General features: G+C 41.6%; 2 protein-coding genes across 3 annotated transcripts; both read left to right on the top strand.

The window, feature by feature from the left end:
- Positions 1–71: 71 nt before the first annotated feature.
- Positions 72–10,283, top strand: rilp (Rab interacting lysosomal protein). Of its 2 annotated transcripts, none has more exons than XM_056374988.1 (8): positions 72–1,136; positions 3,017–3,140; positions 5,067–5,188; positions 6,189–6,374; positions 6,804–6,973; positions 7,253–7,378; positions 7,490–7,588; positions 8,810–10,283. In XM_056374988.1, the coding sequence occupies exons 1-8, from the start codon at positions 798–800 to the stop codon at positions 8,934–8,936; spliced, it is 1,293 nt and encodes a 430-aa protein (XP_056230963.1). In that variant the 5' UTR covers positions 72–797; the 3' UTR covers positions 8,937–10,283. The 2 variants fall into 2 exon arrangements, with proteins under 2 accessions (XP_056230963.1, XP_056230961.1); XM_056374986.1 differs by having other exon boundaries at positions 3,014–3,140.
- Positions 10,284–10,381: 98 nt separating this feature from the next.
- scarf1 (scavenger receptor class F, member 1) lies at positions 10,382–17,500 on the top strand. Its single transcript, XM_056374984.1, has 11 exons — positions 10,382–10,951; positions 11,237–11,298; positions 11,418–11,519; positions 11,748–12,288; positions 12,415–12,633; positions 12,872–13,000; positions 14,097–14,203; positions 14,463–14,574; positions 15,074–15,198; positions 15,628–15,765; positions 15,917–17,500. Exons 1-11 carry the CDS (start codon positions 10,851–10,853, stop codon positions 17,029–17,031), a joined length of 2,751 nt encoding a protein of 916 aa, XP_056230959.1. The 5' UTR covers positions 10,382–10,850; the 3' UTR covers positions 17,032–17,500.
- The last annotated feature ends 4 nt before the right edge of the window (positions 17,501–17,504 follow it).

The following is a 17,504-nucleotide window of genomic DNA, read 5'->3' as shown; positions in this document are numbered from 1 at the left end:
GGTGTAAGCAGAAAAGAAGTGAGGCATTTCAGGTAATTTTGGCAGTACAGGGGAACTTTTTTGGCTTGCTTCCCTATTCAGTGCTGCCAGAGGTCACCATAGCCTCCAGTGACACAAGGTTTGGTTTCTATGACTTGCCCACGCACACTTCTGTTTAGATAACAGGGACTTGAAAATGGGGCCTACTATTAAAGGACGGATTCTACTGCCTTTAAGTCTGGTATGATGAAGTCACATTGCTGGTGTAGCTTTCTGTCTCATAACTTTTTATTTTAGTTTGTTCGATATTTATTGGACAGCTATAGGTCAGCATTTCCGACTGCAAGTATATAGGGGAAATTTCAATGTTCACGCTCTGGTGCATGCATCACTATGCTCGACTTGGCAGTCGGGTTTTTGCATGTAGCTGTATGTGTGCTCACATTGGTCAGAGGGGTAGGAGGTTCCTACAGCGACTAGGCTGCAGGAGAACCGTCCTGGACTGTTCAGCCTTGTAATACAGAGCATTGCAGAGTACTCCATGTCCCTGTATTATGTGTGTAGGCTGTGTTAATGTGACCACGCCAGTTAAATGCATGACGTGTTGTCGGAAGAGGAGCAGGTCAAGTTCAGACGTGTCTACGGCGTTGGCTCAGCAATGTACGCGCTTTAAACTTTACACCAGCGCTAGTTTATGAAAGTGTTTTCACATTCATAATCATGTCGTTTAACGGTTGACTGACATGTCGCACTGACGAGCCAGTCTCGGTTTCGATAGCATTTCAAGAGCATGTCAAGCGAGCTTCCCGAGTTCAGACATGGAGGAACCTGAAGCACACGCCGACACTAAAAACACAGAGAGCTGCTTTGACAAGACGTGCTCCGCTTTAACTGTGGACGATGTGTACGAAATTGCCAAACTAATTGGTACCGAGGTGGAGAAGCTAATCGATGGTTATGGCAAAGATAGCGTCGTGGGGCTGGTGCCGAAAATAGTGAAAGTGCTGGAACTGCTGGAGAGTTTCGCGTCGAGGAACAATGCTCACAAACTGAAGGAAGAGGAACTGCTGAAGACCTTCGAGACGATACAGCTGCAGCAGCAGAAGAAACGCGGTGGGAAAGAAAGCGAGGAGGGCAACGACAAAAATGAAATACGGGTGAGCTACATGGGAGCTCTTAATCCTCTCAGCGTTTTGTAAACAATATAGCAACGGCGTCACTGCCTTTTACCTACTGTGCGTGTTATACTACCATTACAACCGTGTAACAACAGGACTCTGCTTCAGCGTTAGTTAAAGCATGTTTCGGTGCTAAGTCTAGACAAACATTAGTTAGTTGACAGGCTAAAGGACAGTAGCTACAGTCCATGGCTGACACCCACCATATTCAGCGAAAACAAAACAGTAAAGATATTGAAGACATTTGTATTGAGAGGAGTTAAAATCGAAATTCGTGCATTGTAAAAGACATTTAATCTTGATTGTATGAACCCTGGTGTTATTTGGTGTTAATTGTGTATAAACCCGAAATTGACCTGAAATAATATCCGTGCCACCCTGTGTCGTCAAGGCAACTACGGCGAGAGAAGGGCTGCAACTATTAATCTGTCCTCTTTTCTCAATTAATCAATTATCCGTTTCATCTTCAAAATGCCTTGTATTGTGCGATAAACAGACATTTAATGTTTACTCCAACATTTTTTCTCATGGTGTATAGGTTACCTATCTTGTGTAAAAGGTGTATGCGACACTAGTGATTTTAGCTAGCTTCAAAAGGATTAGGCACAGCTCATTAAATAATAGCTAATGTTGTCAAAGAAGAAGCTAGCACTGCCTCAGAGAAGTCACGCAGTCAGACATTTAGCTACATGTAAAAGTCGTGTATAAGTATTAATAAATTAATTTGATAGTAGTATCTTAAGTATTTGAAGTATCAAAGATAAAGCAGAGTACTCATTCTTTAAAAATGAAAGTGGATGTACAACAATCATTAATTGGGGCACTGCCTGTATGTGGTGTTAGTGGGCAAGCTTCAGGTCTTCATGCATCACACATGTGAAAATAACAACTAAACACATGGAAGGATAACTGGATTACAGGGGCCCAAGTTGGTCAGGGGTTCCCTGGGCCTGATCTTGCATTTTAAGTGACTGTTAATGTTTCTTGTTGGAAATTCAACAAGAAGAGAGACACAAAATGGGTCCAGAGACTCAAAAGAAACACAAAACCAGTGCAGACACTCAAAACAACTACAAAGAGACACACATTGATCACACAAAATAACTATAAAGAGACACAATCTGACCCAGGGAGAAACAAAATGACTACAAAAAGATGTAAAACAACTACAGAGTCACAACAGACACACAAAAGCACCTATTATTACTACTGGTTATTGGGATCACCAGAAATGACATTTTTATTCCATGCTTATGGTGCTGTGACATGATTACAGGCAGTTATTGTACTTCCACAGCAGGAGCCTGCTATTACATGGTATTATGGATTATTAACACACCAAAGAACTTCTTTGCTGTGGGAAAAAAATCTTTCAAATGGTTTTGTAAAGGCAAATCAGTTATTTGGTTTGAGTTACTTTGATCATACTATTAAAAACGTAGCTAATAATTCAAATTATTTGTTCTATGCTATTTAATCTACATTGTTGCCAGTTCTCTATTATACAAAATGTCTTTTGGTACTGCTTATCAGTCAGCATTTTTAGCCCTTTACACTACATTGAAGTATCAGTGCTTTGTAGAAAAACAGTTGTTATAATCATGGGTGAGAAAGAAGAGGTGTGGTTCACTTAAGTCAGAATTTGCTGCTGAGATGTCTTGGAACCATTTCAGCAAAGTATCTGTAATGATTAAACTACAAAATGACTCATCCACTTGGACACAACCTGCTTTGCTGAATCCAAGTCCCGAGATGCTCAAGAGATTTTAGAACCCATTTTAAATTCGTTTTTTCTGAAAGTTTAGTGTCCTGTCTCTGAGGCTGTGGTTTTACAGTCTGACTCCCATCCTCTCAAGCAGGAGCTACAGCACAAGGAGCAGCAATGGAGCAGGAGGTGTGAGGAGCTGCAGGTACAGGTGCAACAGCTCCAGGAGGACAAGGAGGAGCTGCAGAGTAGGCTAAAGGGCAGCCACGCACAGGAAGGTATGTCCTTGGAGTAAAAATAAGTACTTTTAAAATCTGGATTGTGTCTGCTAAATTACTTCACGAACTGGTTCCAAAATACTTTTTTTTTTTCTTTCTGAAAGGAATCTTTCAATCACTCTATATTGTTTGTAGTCCTCACATGAATTTTTAAATTAGTACAGATTTTATGACACAAAGAGAGCTAACTGGACTGAATTAAAACTGGAAATGTCTATCGCAATGTATTTTCAAGATGGCTCTCAATTGTAGTAAATGTTTTAATTACATAAAATTGTTAAATGTGGATATCGAAACAACAGTCTAACATACTTTATACAGTGTAAACAGCAGGGAAACACAAAGTAATTTTTCTTACCCAGGCTGTCATTAGATATTCTCTAAATAAGCAAATTACCCTCAAGGCAATTTGGTTATGTAGTTTTACTACTTCAGTCTAGGAATGCAAATGTATGTTAAAGCATCTGCAGTGAGAAATATTTTCAACCAATTCATTCAAAGCAGTGGGTTAACAGTCTGATGCACTGACACTGAAAACAGTCAAACCGGTTGTTACAGTGTTTATAATGCAGTTATTTTGCAGGGTGAAGCAGGTACTAGAGGACTCAGAGGAGGCCTATGCTTACCCTTCAAATATAAAGAGGACGCCAAATAGAGAGGGCTAACAAATTTCAGCATGTAGAAATGTGAGCCAGAAGTCACTTTGCTGACTCTTGTTTTCTTGTACTGACAGGAAAAACATTCGCTCTTAATACTTTTGTGATTTATTTGACAAGAGGCCATTTGGCAGTTGAACACGATCATATATTTTATGTGATGAATGTGACTGCTATCAGGTTCCCGTGCTTCATTCAGCTGAGGCAAAGTTGAGATGTGCTGTTAATTATTTCAGTTTATTTAGAAGAATTTAGTTTTAAGGAACTTCAGAGTATGGTTTAAGAGACACACCATATTTTTTGCTGCAGTGCCAGTAGGTCCAAAGGCTCAGTTTATCCAGACCATAAAAAAAATATTGTGCCATGAATGGTATCTAGCTGTACGATAGCTTTGGTTTTATTTGCCCAGGTTTTGAGATATTCACGTCAGACATCTCTGCCTCAACTCCACTACAATAGAGGTGAATGGAAAGTTGTCTGTGGTATGTTGGCACAAAAAAAAATCTGAAAAACACAACAGTTAAATGTCTTTCAGAAGACAATGTCTCATTTACTTGAGATAATCCACAGTTCTCCCTGTGAACTTGTGTGTTTGAACTTTTAGTGAAAAAATAGGCACCTCCACTCTGGATAAAGAAGTTGAATTTTCCAGATGTTTTCATGACTGAGCACTACAAACCAAATTCTATTTCACTCTTTATGATGTGATTGTGGCATAATTTTAGAGATAGATATCTCCAAACCTGGGCACATTAAACTGAAACTACCTGCACCTACTACTACTACTACCTTAAGTCTGTGCAAAACATAGCAAGATTGTTGTGCAGTATCTTCTGACACTTTCCGACTTTCATTAAGGTTATGTGGTAATAACCTATTATGTAGAGATTATCTGTAGATAGATTACACATTTTCTTGAAAGAGATGAGGCCTTGATTTAATTTGAAGTATATGCCCAGATTTATAAATTAACTCTGGCCACTGTCTATATAGTTTAATTTTACTCAGAAGCTACAGAACATATTTTGCACATATTTTTCACACATAAATGGTAGGAATGGAGTGACAGTATCCTCCTTCCTTGTATATTTTCGAACCCTGTATGCAGTCATTACTATACTCTCTGTATTTCCTATGGTTAGTTTATTACATGAAAGATTATGCAGCACTACAGATCATTAAAGTGGCTTTATTAGCCATCAATTAACTATATAATAAAACAATATGACACCAGCTACCCCATAGGTGAATTTTGTCCTGTGTGTGGTAGATCGTGTCCAGCGGCAGGAGCGAGAGGTGATGCTGAAGCTGAAACAGGTGGTGGACAAGCAGAGAGATGAGCTGAGGGCTAAAGTCCAGGAGATAACCACCATCTCCAAAGAGGTGGAGGCGGTAAGGAGACAGAGACATTCGTGTGATGAACCTTCTGCTAATGCGGACTGACACTTTCTCATTAAAAGCTGAATATTCATACACAGCAGTTTTCAACTTCTCAGAAATATTTGTCATTTAATTGATGAGCCAGTTGGTCGCTGGTGGACACTAGGTTTCTAGAGTGGAGAGAAAAGCAGAGAGAGAGAGAGCTGTCATCTTTGCTGGTGTGCATGACACCTATAGCACGTGGACACACAAGCACTATTATGAGGTTTATGACGGTGGGTACAAAGGTTTCGTTCCTTAAAGGCATGTTGACCTGAAACAACATGTTTTATATTACTATCTTGTTAAAATTCTAGGCTTAGTAAAACTTAATAAACAAACAACACCTCCTAATGTGCATACATTATTACACAGTCATGCATCACATGCATCATCTAAAGAGAAATTACATCATGTAAACCACACCAGTAAACACACTGTACATAGGAAGTGTGTTAACTATCAGGGAAAGAGTGCAGAGATTATCCACATAGGTGCCAGTTGAGGATTAAGCTGCACTTCAGACAAGTCTGGACAGAGTCTTATATGAGTGTTTGCACGTGTTTTTATGTGTCAAGGTACGTATTACACATGATTTTAATAGCAGCCATAACTGTGTGTGTATTTGTTGATGCTTAGCTTCATGAAAGACAGAATAAACATCATGGTTTCTCTGTTTGCTCTAATGAATGCCTAGAATTTTTTATCATCCTTAAAATGAATGCTTCACTTGTCTTGACATTGTGTGGTGTCATTCCTGTTCCTCCTCCTCCCCCAGACTTTTGGTCTAAATCCGATGCATGGACACATTTTCACCCCACTCTTCTGCAGCTATTATTACTGGCCCGTGTCAGATCGTTTTTTTGGTCCAGCCCTGGCTTGTTCTTGTCTGTTTGACTTTAAACCTGTTTAGTAGGTACCTGCTACTCATGACACAAATTTTTCATATATATCTGTGTGTGTATGTGTGCAGCTCCAGGAGCAGCTGGATCGCTTCATGAAGATGAATGCAGAGCTGCGACACAAGCAGAATGTTCTGCAGGCTCAGCTGAAGAGCACTGTGGAGAGGAAGGCCGACATGGAAGCTGATCTGAAGGAGAAAAGCAAAGAGATAGAAAACCTCCAAGCACAGCTGGATAGCGCCAATAGCAACAGCCCTGTACGCCTTTTATGTTTATGCTTCTTTCATTTCATGTGCAGTGAAGTACATCATACTGTAGTCTAATTGTCACTAATGTTCATTATGTAACAATATTTACAATATTCAAAAACAGTGCTCATTGAGCTGAATATTAAAAAAGAGCACTTGGGATTAATTTTCTATCTCTATCGGATGTGGTCAGATACAAAGTTGACCATCGTATATGATAATTCATTCTAAGATGTTTTTGATATTAGCTAAATGTGTAAAATGTAAATTTGAAGCTGGTAAAACTTAATAAGTGACTTTACTTTCAAACAAGCAAAACAAAGCATATTATATCTGCCTGTTTGTCTTCAGTCTCCTCTAAGGAGCTCATGATACACTGTGTTTCCTGTGGTTTGAAGTAGTTTGGATGAGCCTGATGACTCTCTGTTCTCCCATCAGTCTAGTCCAAGTCAAACAGCTCGTGAGTCAACGAAAAAGACGACAGCTGACCAGAAGGATCCTGATCAGCCATGCTTCACCAAGAAAGAGGTGCGTGACATCATTTTCGAGAGGAATGAGCTCAAAACCAACCTGTTCCTGGTGCAGGAGGAGCTCAGCTACTATCAGAGGTGGGTCCACTTTGTGTGTGTGTGTGTGTGTGTGTGTGTGTGCGTGCGTGCGTGCGTGCGTGCGTGCGTGCGTGCGTGTGTGCGTGCGTTTCTTGTTTTGCTATCTTTCAGAAGAAGTTTAGTTGAACATGTTCTGAAGTTGCACATTTTAGTGAATTGAATCTGGGATGCAGATACATCAACTGTTGTGTTTGTGGGTAGTTTCCTCTCATTGATAGTTTTCCGATTTTCAGAGTTTTAAAGAACTGATTCTTATGATCAAAATGACTGTTTCTGCAGGGAGATCCTGAATGAGGAGCGGTGTCCAGGGTTCCTCTTAGAAGCTGTCCGCTCAGCCATCAAGAAAAAAAGAAAGCTCATTAAGGCAAAGATGCTTGGAATTTCTGTGAACGAATGCAGCAGCAGGTCTCTCTTCCACACACAACACACATTCATCATATCCAGAAATAATGTAGGGATATGTTTAGAAGAGAACGAAGTTTATTCACAGTTTTTGTTGTGTTTTTTTCTCTCCAGTGACGAGGAGGGGAGTTCTTCGTTGTTTGAGCAGACAGAAGTAGATGGCACACATGTAGACGGCACTGATAAACCAGCTGAGTCACGCATTCGAAACCTGTGAGTACAACCCACACTGCTACATTGCACAGCTAAAATGCTGTGGCAAAGTTATTGCCACAGCTGCAATGTCATGAAGTCCTATGATTCTGTGGACAACTTTTAATTTGACATTATGGAAACAGGAAGTGGAGACACGTGGTGATATTCCAACCACTGGTGTACTACTCACCACCCAGGTACAACAACGTCTTTCATAGTCATACTGGCCATCGGGAATGCCGGCATGCGTGTCTTCAGACATTTCTGAGGTTATCTTTAATGTATGTGTGAGCAACCAGGCAAAACACGCAAAGAAAAGTTATGCACACAAGTGAGCTTCTCCTCAGTGATTTGTCCATAAAGAGCTCATTGTTAAATAGGTCAGTAGATGCATACATTCTTTATTTTTTCTAGCAATGATGTACTTATGAAGCAGAGATCAGACTGTTGGGAGAGAGAAAGATAAATATCTGACATGTTACAAAAGTCCTGAGATAGATATGAAGCCTGATACCGTGAATTTTATGGTCTAAACTAGAATTCAGTTTCCAGCTCTTAATTCAGCAAATCAACAAAATATATTTTAAGAGGTGGCTCATGTTCATGCGTTTACCCTTAAACGAAGTCTGTCTTCCTGATCTATATTTAGTATTATGTTGTTATTATGACAGAGAATGTTAACCAGTTTCAGCTAATAAAGGCAAGACTGGCAATTAACTACTTACTCCAACTTAACCAGTATCTTTGGGAAAGTACTTTCAGTCTCTGTGGGGGAAAGTCTCCTGACTGAGAATTTGATTAAGTGAAGAATGTGTTTGACTACTCTTGTTTGGTCAAGACTGTAAAGGGTAAGGGTAAGTTGTGTTATGGGTCTTCTTGGCTTTATCTAAAATGGCTGGCGTCCATGTAGACAAATTAATGACAGTATTGTCACTTCTGGTGCAGATGATTTTTTAGCCCTAAATCTCAGAGACACATGTAGAAAGCAGATATAATATGAAATACATATATGTAATACAGCGTGAGCAATTAAAGGCAAAGGAAGAACAATAAAAACTCAGATGGCCCAGAACCACCACTGATATAAAAAATACTGGTGACAATCATCTGTGAATCAAAGCATTGGTTTTATCTCACTGTCTTGACACTGTCACCATCCTGGGATACAATCCTGGTCTATATTTAGCTGTAATCCCGGACCACAGATCTGACCTCAGGCCTGTCTTTTCTACTCTACAGCTTTGGCTTCCTGACGCGGTCAGGCAGTGGGCGGAGCCCCACCCACATGAGCAACTCCGCCTCCAGCTGGGAGATCATCGGAGACTCAGAGGCCACTGATGAGGCACAGAAGCGTCCGTCTTCCTGAGCCTGGTACTGACTGAGATTTGCCGAGTTTGTCTTCATTATTTGATCTGAAACAGACAACCCTCCTCGGTCACAACATCTCCATCAGCTCGTGGCAGAAAATCTGGTTGTAGCCCAGTAAAAAGGTTGGGAGGTCGTTTGAATGCACTGTGTATAACAGAAAATCACAGTGTGAGTGTGAAAAAAGAGAATGTGTGAATGTTTTTGAACATTCAACTTTTTTTTTTCAATTTTTATTTTTCATTTCCCCTTAAGTTAATTGCCCTCTTATTTTTCCATAGAACTGACGAATATGAGGAACACTGTTTAACGTCAGTATAAATGACACAGTGTACCACAGTATTAAGAGAGATACTTAACTCACCTCAACAAAGATGCTTCCTTTTGTATGATATAAGTATTAATACAAAAATTATATTTTTCTTCATTGTAGGGAAAGTTTTACTGTATGTAATTTTTTGAAAAATGGGGTTATTATGCATAGATATTTATATAAATATGAATTTATATAAAAATATTTTTTAACAAAAACCAAAGACAATACAAAGGTACATATTCTGAAATCAAACTATCCAGTCGATTAATTGAAAACAGTATATTAAGTTAACCACAAGAGGGCATAGATTCATTTTATAACTAATAAAACATTTTACGACAAAAAATGATCATGTAACTATTACCTCAGTTGGGGAATTTTTAAGTCATGTGTCTACTCCTATTTTTTGTGATTTGAAGCACTTTCATGCTCAAAGAAAAAGAAGTATAGTAGCAGACTCTTCCAGCATTCAATGCATTTTAATGGGCCTTAACTCCTTAAAAAATATATTCTCTTCATTTTCAGTCGTCAGCCTTTGCACAGCGCCAAAGAATTTGGCTGGTGTGTATCTGATGTAGGTGCCATAAGTGTGTGTATACAGACACGTGTTTTAGCTTGTGTAGCAGCCTTGGTTACTTTACTTTTAAAGGAAGCTGTGTGCTTCCTTGTGGAAATGATAAGTGGTGTGGGTATTTTCTTTCTCCAATGTTAGCTGACAAGTTAACATAAAGTATCTGACCGTGGCTATTTGATGGATATGTTACCTCTAAAAGTCTGACCGCAGTACCGCTTAGACAGACCAGTGGTATTGTATTTTTTTGAGAGACAATTTATGAACTTCAAATCAAACCATGTCTTCCTGAATTACTGTGTTTGCAATCTATTTTTGTAAGCATGTTTCTATTGGAAAGTTTGTGCTGACGAAGATGTCAATTGCCATTGTAGTGAACTTTATCGAAAATGTGATAAAAAAAATTCAAAATATGGATTTTCTGTGAATTTCAAAATTCAATAAAATCCATTTAACACAGACTTTTATTGAAAAACTAGTCTCTGCTTTTCTCCTCCATGATACATAATATTTTTTTTACAGGAGCTCAAAGTGATCATGTAATCATCTTTGTACTGACTTTCTTGACTTATAAGGTGGACGAAGGCTTTCTTCATCATTTCCTGGAAGACTCAACAATAGATTCCGGGAAAAAGGGGAACATCAGGGCTGAGTGTTTGTATGCCCTGCCAGTGTGTGCGGCGAGTTTTGTGTGTTAGTGTTCGACCATCTTTAAAAAGCTCTGTGTCTGCCTGAATAGAAGGAAGTGGCTCTGACTTCCCCAGGAAATGAGAAGAGGAAACCCCGGGGTTTCGACCTCTCTGGCTGTACTGGAGCCACAAGACGACTCACAGGAGAGAAAGCAAGAGAGAGAGAAAAAGGGAAGGAGGGAAGGGTGGAGGGTAGAAAGAGAGATACTGCATTTCATTCTGCTGCCCTCTGACTGGAAGGAGAAAAAGTTGATAGGAAAGAAATCGGGAATAGATTGGACATAAAGACGTGAGACAAAGATATTCGGCCCCAGGTTTTAGTTTTGGACTGGTGTGGAGATGAAGTTTCTCCTCAGCACTCTGAGCGTTCTGCTTCGCTGCTTGTTGTCCTCCTCACACGCACTGGATCCTGCTGGGAAGAATGTCTGCCATAGCATCAGGTACACTTAAACTTCACCTTCACTCACACCTGTTGGCTTTTGACTGTTTGGTTAAAAGATAACAGCAGGAACCAGTTGGTTACAGAAACTTGTGACCAAAAGATTTTGAAAATCAGGATATTAATAATGTTCCTGTGACAGATTTCAGTGCCATAAGGAGTTCCACCTTCCTCGGGACTATAGGACTGTGCTGGCTATTGTTTTTTAGATATTTTTCCTCATTAGACACCACAGTAGATAGGTTTCATATTTGTCAAACTGATTTGATTATTTTCTGTACATCAGCGACCCCTCCACCCTTGTCTGTTGCATTGGATGGCGTCAAGAGGGAAAAGAGTGCTCTATCCGTGAGTTTAACTATTCAAATGGACAGCAGTCTGTAGAAATTATGCTTTTACTGCCTCCATATTGTTTTTATTTTCATAATTTTGTCATTCACTTGTATGCCGTATGTGTATGTGTGTAGCGGTGTGTGAGGGCGAGCAGGCCTGCCTAAAGGATGAGGTCTGTGTGTATCCTGGAGTGTGTCGCTGCCCACCTGGCTACTACGGCGCTCACTGCAAAACACGTGAGTTACAATGGACAACAGAACACAACAGATATGAAAATATTTCACCCGAATTAGACAATGCTTTTTGTGAGGGATCACTAGCCAAAAAGACTGGGAGCCACTGTGTCCTTCAACAATACTCAAATAAAGTACAAGTACCTCAAAATTGTACTAAAGTACAGTACTTGTGTAAATGTAGTTAGTTAGACTGTATGACATGTATGCTCTGCGTTTGGTTGTTATCAGGCTGTCCTCCTGAGTTCTGGGCTTCAGACTGTCGCCAAGTGTGTCGGTGCCACCCACACGGCCGGTGTCACCCTGTCACCGGTGAATGCACCTGCAACCCCAACCGCTGGGGTCCACTGTGCCAATATGCCTGCAAGTGCGCCCGCCATGGCCACTGCCACCCTGTCCACGGAAATTGCACCTGCGATGCAGGCTGGTGGTCACTAACCTGCTTTAAGCCATGCCAATGCTTCAGTGTGGGCTCTGTGGGCCCCAGCTGTGACCAGCTAACAGGCCGATGTCAGTGTCAAAGAGGGCACTGGGGGTTGAGGTGTTCCGGCGCTTGCAACTGCCACATGTCGGCATGTAACCAGCGGACTGGTGTGTGTGAGTGCGAGGCAGGCTGGTGGGGTCCCGGTTGTGAACGCAAATGTAACTGTGAGCACAAACACAGCACCTGTGACCCAGCTAACGGGGAGTGCCTGTGCCACCCGGGGTACAAGGGTATGTTCTGTAACCAGCCCTGTGAATCTGGGAAGTATGGCAGTGGGTGTAAAATGAGGTAGGTGTGTGGAGGTAAAATATACAATACATTTACACCTGTGGGTTTCCACGCTGAGCTTGCAGGACATTTTATTTACCATGATAAACTCTGACTGGCTCTCCTGATTTTATCTCCCGTCCTTAGTTGTGGTTACTGTAAAGACAACCAGCTTTGCTCTGCCACGGATGGTGCCTGTGCCGCCTGTGAACCCGGCTGGAACGGTACACAGTGTGACCTCCCATGCCCGTCTGGTTATTACGGTGATGGCTGCCAGGAGAAATGTCCACATTGTAGGAACAATGAACCCTGTGAACCAAAAACTGGGAAATGTTTGATGTGTGACCCTGGATGGACTGGACCCAGGTGTGCACACATGTTGGATGCATGTGTGAAAATGTTTGAACACACTGTACATAAATTGCACTGAAGGTTACAGGATCTTTGGTGGATTTTTCATGTCATCATTTCAGACTGTCAGCATTTCATACTGGCAACAATTAAGTTTTCTCTTCTACCAAAGAGGGGAAATAAGCTGAGGTTTAGGATGAGAAATTGAAGTCCTCATTATTTGTGTCCTTGGTCATTGCTCCCTGTCGCCCAGGTGTGAGGAGGCCTGCTCCGACAGGACGTTCGGAGATGGTTGCAGCTTCCTGTGTAGCGCTTGTTTCCATGGTAACTGCCATCATGTGACAGGAAGATGTGTCTGTCAGCCAGGCTTTCAGGGAGAGAGGTGAGTTTGGCTGGAAGAGTTACTGAATACACACACACGCACACAAATGATTTTACCATCCACAACACACGTGATAGTATTATTCTTGTTCCTCCACAAACAAGAGAAACTAAGATGAAACTCTTTCATACTGTGTTTTGATTTTTTCAGTTGTGCCTGTTTTGAGTTTGTTACATCACATAAATAAGGTAGTAGCGAAATGTAACAGTAAACCAGTCCAGCTAAAAGCTGAAGGTAACTAGCCAAGCTTAAATGCCTTTTACATTGTCCAGACATAGATTGTCTGATATGATAATCATCTAAAAAAGCATGAAGTCGAGGTTTTTCAATTTATATAACTGTTACACAGAAGAGGCCCGAGACTTTAAACTTGTCAGATCCCTGTACTCCTCTTCCTGCCCGTTCCTGATACGCGCCTCAATAGCTGTGTTATCCGAGAATTTCTGGATGTGGCAGGACTCAGAGTATACAGGGTGAACAGGAACGGAGCCAGAACAGTCCCCCGTGGAGCCCCTGTGAACTCAAGTTATTACTCAACTTCACTGTTTCTGTAGTTGCCTGCCTTTGTAAGGTAGTACAGTCTAGGCTGTGTGACCACTCATTGATGCATACAGAATATTTGTGCATTATTTAACCCGTTGCTCACTATAATTCAATTTATATGGCTGCTTTTTCTTGGGTCACATTACTGTCTCGTAGTAATGCAGTTGCATTGGGAGCATGGACTGGTTCATTAAGTCAAACCTAGAGGACAAAAAATAAGCAAACATGATATGTTTAATTGAGTTTGTTTTAGTTTGTTAAACCTGAACAAGGGGAGATTTCAAACCAAGGGTACCAACCAATCGTATAATTTAAACAAATAAATCATAGCATCATTATGTTAAATATATGAAATTTGAGGTTAGCACGTTAAAACATGCAGAAACTCTGTCCTGGTCCCTTTAATTTTCTTCTCCATGAGGCTGCAATGTTTATAAGTCATTACAGTATACTGTATTTTTATTTTGAGTTCTAAAATAGTTCATGATTCAGAATTCATACAAAGGGATTTTTTGTTTGGTGGTTTAATTACATGACTCTCTTTTTTTTCCAGCTGTAATAGCAGCTGCCCCGCCCTGCAGTTCGGCCTCAACTGTTCCTCTGTCTGTGACTGTGGTGATGGGGTCGGCTGCCACCCAGTCACTGGAGTCTGCCCCAACAGTAAGTACGTCCATCCGTCCATCCATCCATCCATCCATCCATACATACATCCATACATCCATAAATCCATACATCCATACATCCATACATCTATCCATCCATCCATCCATCCATCCATCCATCCATACATCCATACATCTATCCATACATCCATCCATCATCCATACATCCATACATCTATCCATCCATCCATACATCCATACATCCATACATCTATCCATACATCCATGATGTGTTTGTGTTTGTGTGTTTTTATCAGGTGGCAGAAGTGCTGTACTAGCAGGTGTGCTGGTCCCTTTGCTCCTGGTTCTGTTAGCTGTCCTCTGCTGCTGTTTGTGTTGTGGAGGAGCCCCCGTTGATGGCAAAGACAGGTTTGTACTTCGCTTACCTTTGGGTCCATCCCAGTGCCCACACTTTATTATATATTTTACAAGTAGTCAAGTGCCTACCTGTGTGATGTATTTCCAGTAATTGCCACTGTGCCCAAGTGCCCAGTGAGACCACAAGCTTGTGGAAATTCATCAGAGGTCACTTGGACAGGCTTGGTCAATAACAATATCCCGTCGCTCACAAAAATACAAGTACAGCAAGGTCAACCATACAGACCAGATGACAGTACAAAACACATTCAGGAGTTGAGAGGATCAATACAATTAATAAAGCACTTATGTTGTCTAGAAGCATGTAGGTACTCTACATAGAATAGGCTTAACATTATGTTATTTTGAATGGTTTCTGTCTGATAAAAAGTTTAAGAATGGATCATATTTCTAAAGATTTCTAATTGTGTGGTTCAACTGTATAATCAACACAAACTCAACTATTGCACTGTGCGATGCTGTGAAACTATATAAACCTTCTTTCTCCTAGGGCGGCTGTGGCTGATGGAGGTTTGGCCGTTCGGATGAAATATCACGTCTACAGTGTCCTGGCAAACATTAGCGCTGCCCTCCCCTGTATCTCTAATTGGTCCTCTGGTCTGCCTCGTGTCACTGGTAAGGACAGCAGAGTACAGCACATGATAGACCATGCTGTAAATCACAATGAACTAAGTAGTCTCATGAAAAGTGTGTTCATGCAGGGAAGGTGGACACAGTTATTTTCTTCACTCTCTGCAGAGAAATGAGTGCACGAATTATGACCTGACACCGTAATAATGACATAACTTGCTGAAGGGCATAGTGATGTGAAATGTCAACATTTAATCACTTTGTTCAACCAATTACATAACTTTATATTACTGTTATACAGCCTCTTGGGAATTAAACAAGATATTTTGTTATGAAATGTTTCCTTTTTTAATTCAAAAATATCCCCACCTTTGTGTTTTTGATTGGTGAAATATTTAAAGTGGAGATTGCTTTCATTATTAATGCAGGTGAATCTTATATTATTTAATCTATTTTTTTATGCCAACAACACAGTATCTCACCATGACCCAGAGCTGACCTTCAACCACAGCTTCATCGAGCCTCCGTCCTCTGGCTGGGTGACTGAGGGGTCATCCTTTGACAGTGATGAGGAGGAGGGAGAAGCGCTCTACTGTGTCCCTCCAAGAGAAGGTAGGTGCAGGGATACTTTTCACCAAACTTTACATTGCCCTCTTTTGGTTATAAGCAGAACTGCCACCCACTGCAAAACTGGCCTCGAAATTCTTTCTTTAAACTTCCCATTTATGTCCTTGGCGTCTACATCTGTCCATCTCTTTAATAGACATCCCAGCAGTGGCAGGCGGTGAGTTCCAGGAGATGAGCTCAAAGTGTAACATGTTCTTAGATCCATCTGGCTTCAGCAGCGAGGACATCACCTCACCCTTCAACATACCTCGCACCTCCAGCATCGCTAAGTCCAAGCGGCCCTCTGTGTCTTTTGCAGAAGGCACTCGCTTCAGCCCCAAGGAGAGGCGTGGCTCTGCTCAGGACCCTGGCGCTGTCCCTCGCAACAAACCCAAATCCAGCTGGGGGGTTTTGATGCTCTCTGCTCTCCAAAGTCAGGGAAGTGTAGCTAAGCCTGGGGATGAGGATGCAGTTGAGGGTGAGGAGAGGGAAGAGGAAGTGGATGTGCAGGCGACAGACAACCAGGAGTCAAACTGTGAGGCAGGGGGCCAGGAAGTAGACAGAAACTCATCCAGAGCCACCTTGCAGGTCCCAGGGACATCAGGAAGAAGACGGACTATGTCCAACACAGCTGCACATAAAGGGACCCAGATATCAACATCAGGCTCTGATGCTCAGGTGGGGGTCTCAAATAAGGTGACCACAGTGTATGTGACAGTGGGGAAGGCGGGTAGACCCGTATCAGAGACCAGTTCCGAAGGCCCCGTTCAGGCCATGCTGCGAAGACTCGGCAGCCTCCAGAGACAAAGAGATCAGGAGTCTGGCAAATCCAAATCCAAGGGAGGTGAAGGGATTACCAAACCACCCAGGAGAAAGCTTGGAGCTCGGGCGACTGTATGGGAGCAGGGAGGGCCATCTGGAGGGGAGGTTGGCATATGTAAGCCCATCAGGAGGAAGCATGCTTCCCACAACTCCTCTAACACAGCAGGTGCTAATGACACTCCACCATCAGAGGGCGGCACTCCCAAACGGCCACTGTCGTCCATTTTGAAGAGCGTGCCAGAGGTGGCTTCAGCTGACTCAGGGTCAGAGCTGAGGGCTGAGGGTAACTCAAGGCCGGACTCCAGCAAAGGACAAACTGAGAGCAACTACCTGACCGTGGGGCCAGCAGGAGATGCTGCAAGTCTCACAGAGGTCATTGCCAACGAAGGAGCAATGGTCAGTGTGAGTGATGAACCCTGCTATGAAAATGTCATGATTAACCACTCGTAACCTCTGACTAACCACGTCATCAGCAGGTCTGATCTTAATACAGATGCATATTTATTCCTCTGAGGTTATCACTGTTACAGACACAAACTCTCTTTGATTTAAGAGACCATGAATTCTTAAGTTACGGTGTTATTGTTAACAGTTATGTAAAAGTACAACTTACAGATTGATATTTATGCAACATGTGTGATCACATAATTACATGGTCCTTTAGCCTGAACTCTAAGGAATATAGATTACATAATGTCGGGTCTGGTATTTGGCTAATTTCTCCTAAGAACACCACTCATTGCATTCATTACCTCCAGTTTCATATTAACACGAGTATTGGGACAATTGAGTGATAATAAGCGTTTTTATTTTATACAGTGATGCATGCTATGTTAAGTGTATACGTACAATACAAGTACTGTAATAACCGGGTCTTTGCCTGCTTCTTGAGTCAGTAGGAATAAACAGACAAAAAGACTGGA

This window comes from Seriola aureovittata, chromosome 4 (genome assembly GCF_021018895.1).
Source record: "Seriola aureovittata isolate HTS-2021-v1 ecotype China chromosome 4, ASM2101889v1, whole genome shotgun sequence".
Lineage (NCBI taxonomy): Eukaryota > Metazoa > Chordata > Actinopteri > Carangiformes > Carangidae > Seriola > Seriola aureovittata.
The sequence above is the reverse complement of the archived record's forward strand: the minus strand, read 5'-3'. Positions and strand labels throughout refer to the sequence as shown.

Coding starts and splice junctions, on each gene's coding strand:
- rilp (XM_056374986.1), top strand. CDS start 798: ATGGAGGAACCTGAAGCACACGCCGACACTAAAAACACAGAGAGCTGC. Junction 6,375..6,803: donor GCGCCAATAGCAACAGCCCT/GTACGCCTTTTA, acceptor TTCTCCCATCAG/TCTAGTCCAAGTCAAACAGC. Junction 7,589..8,809: donor GAGTCACGCATTCGAAACCT/GTGAGTACAACC, acceptor TCTACTCTACAG/CTTTGGCTTCCTGACGCGGT.
- scarf1 (XM_056374984.1), top strand. CDS start 10,851: ATGAAGTTTCTCCTCAGCACTCTGAGCGTTCTGCTTCGCTGCTTGTTG. Junction 10,952..11,236: donor AATGTCTGCCATAGCATCAG/GTACACTTAAAC, acceptor TCTGTACATCAG/CGACCCCTCCACCCTTGTCT. Junction 11,299..11,417: donor GGGAAAAGAGTGCTCTATCC/GTGAGTTTAACT, acceptor GTATGTGTGTAG/CGGTGTGTGAGGGCGAGCAG.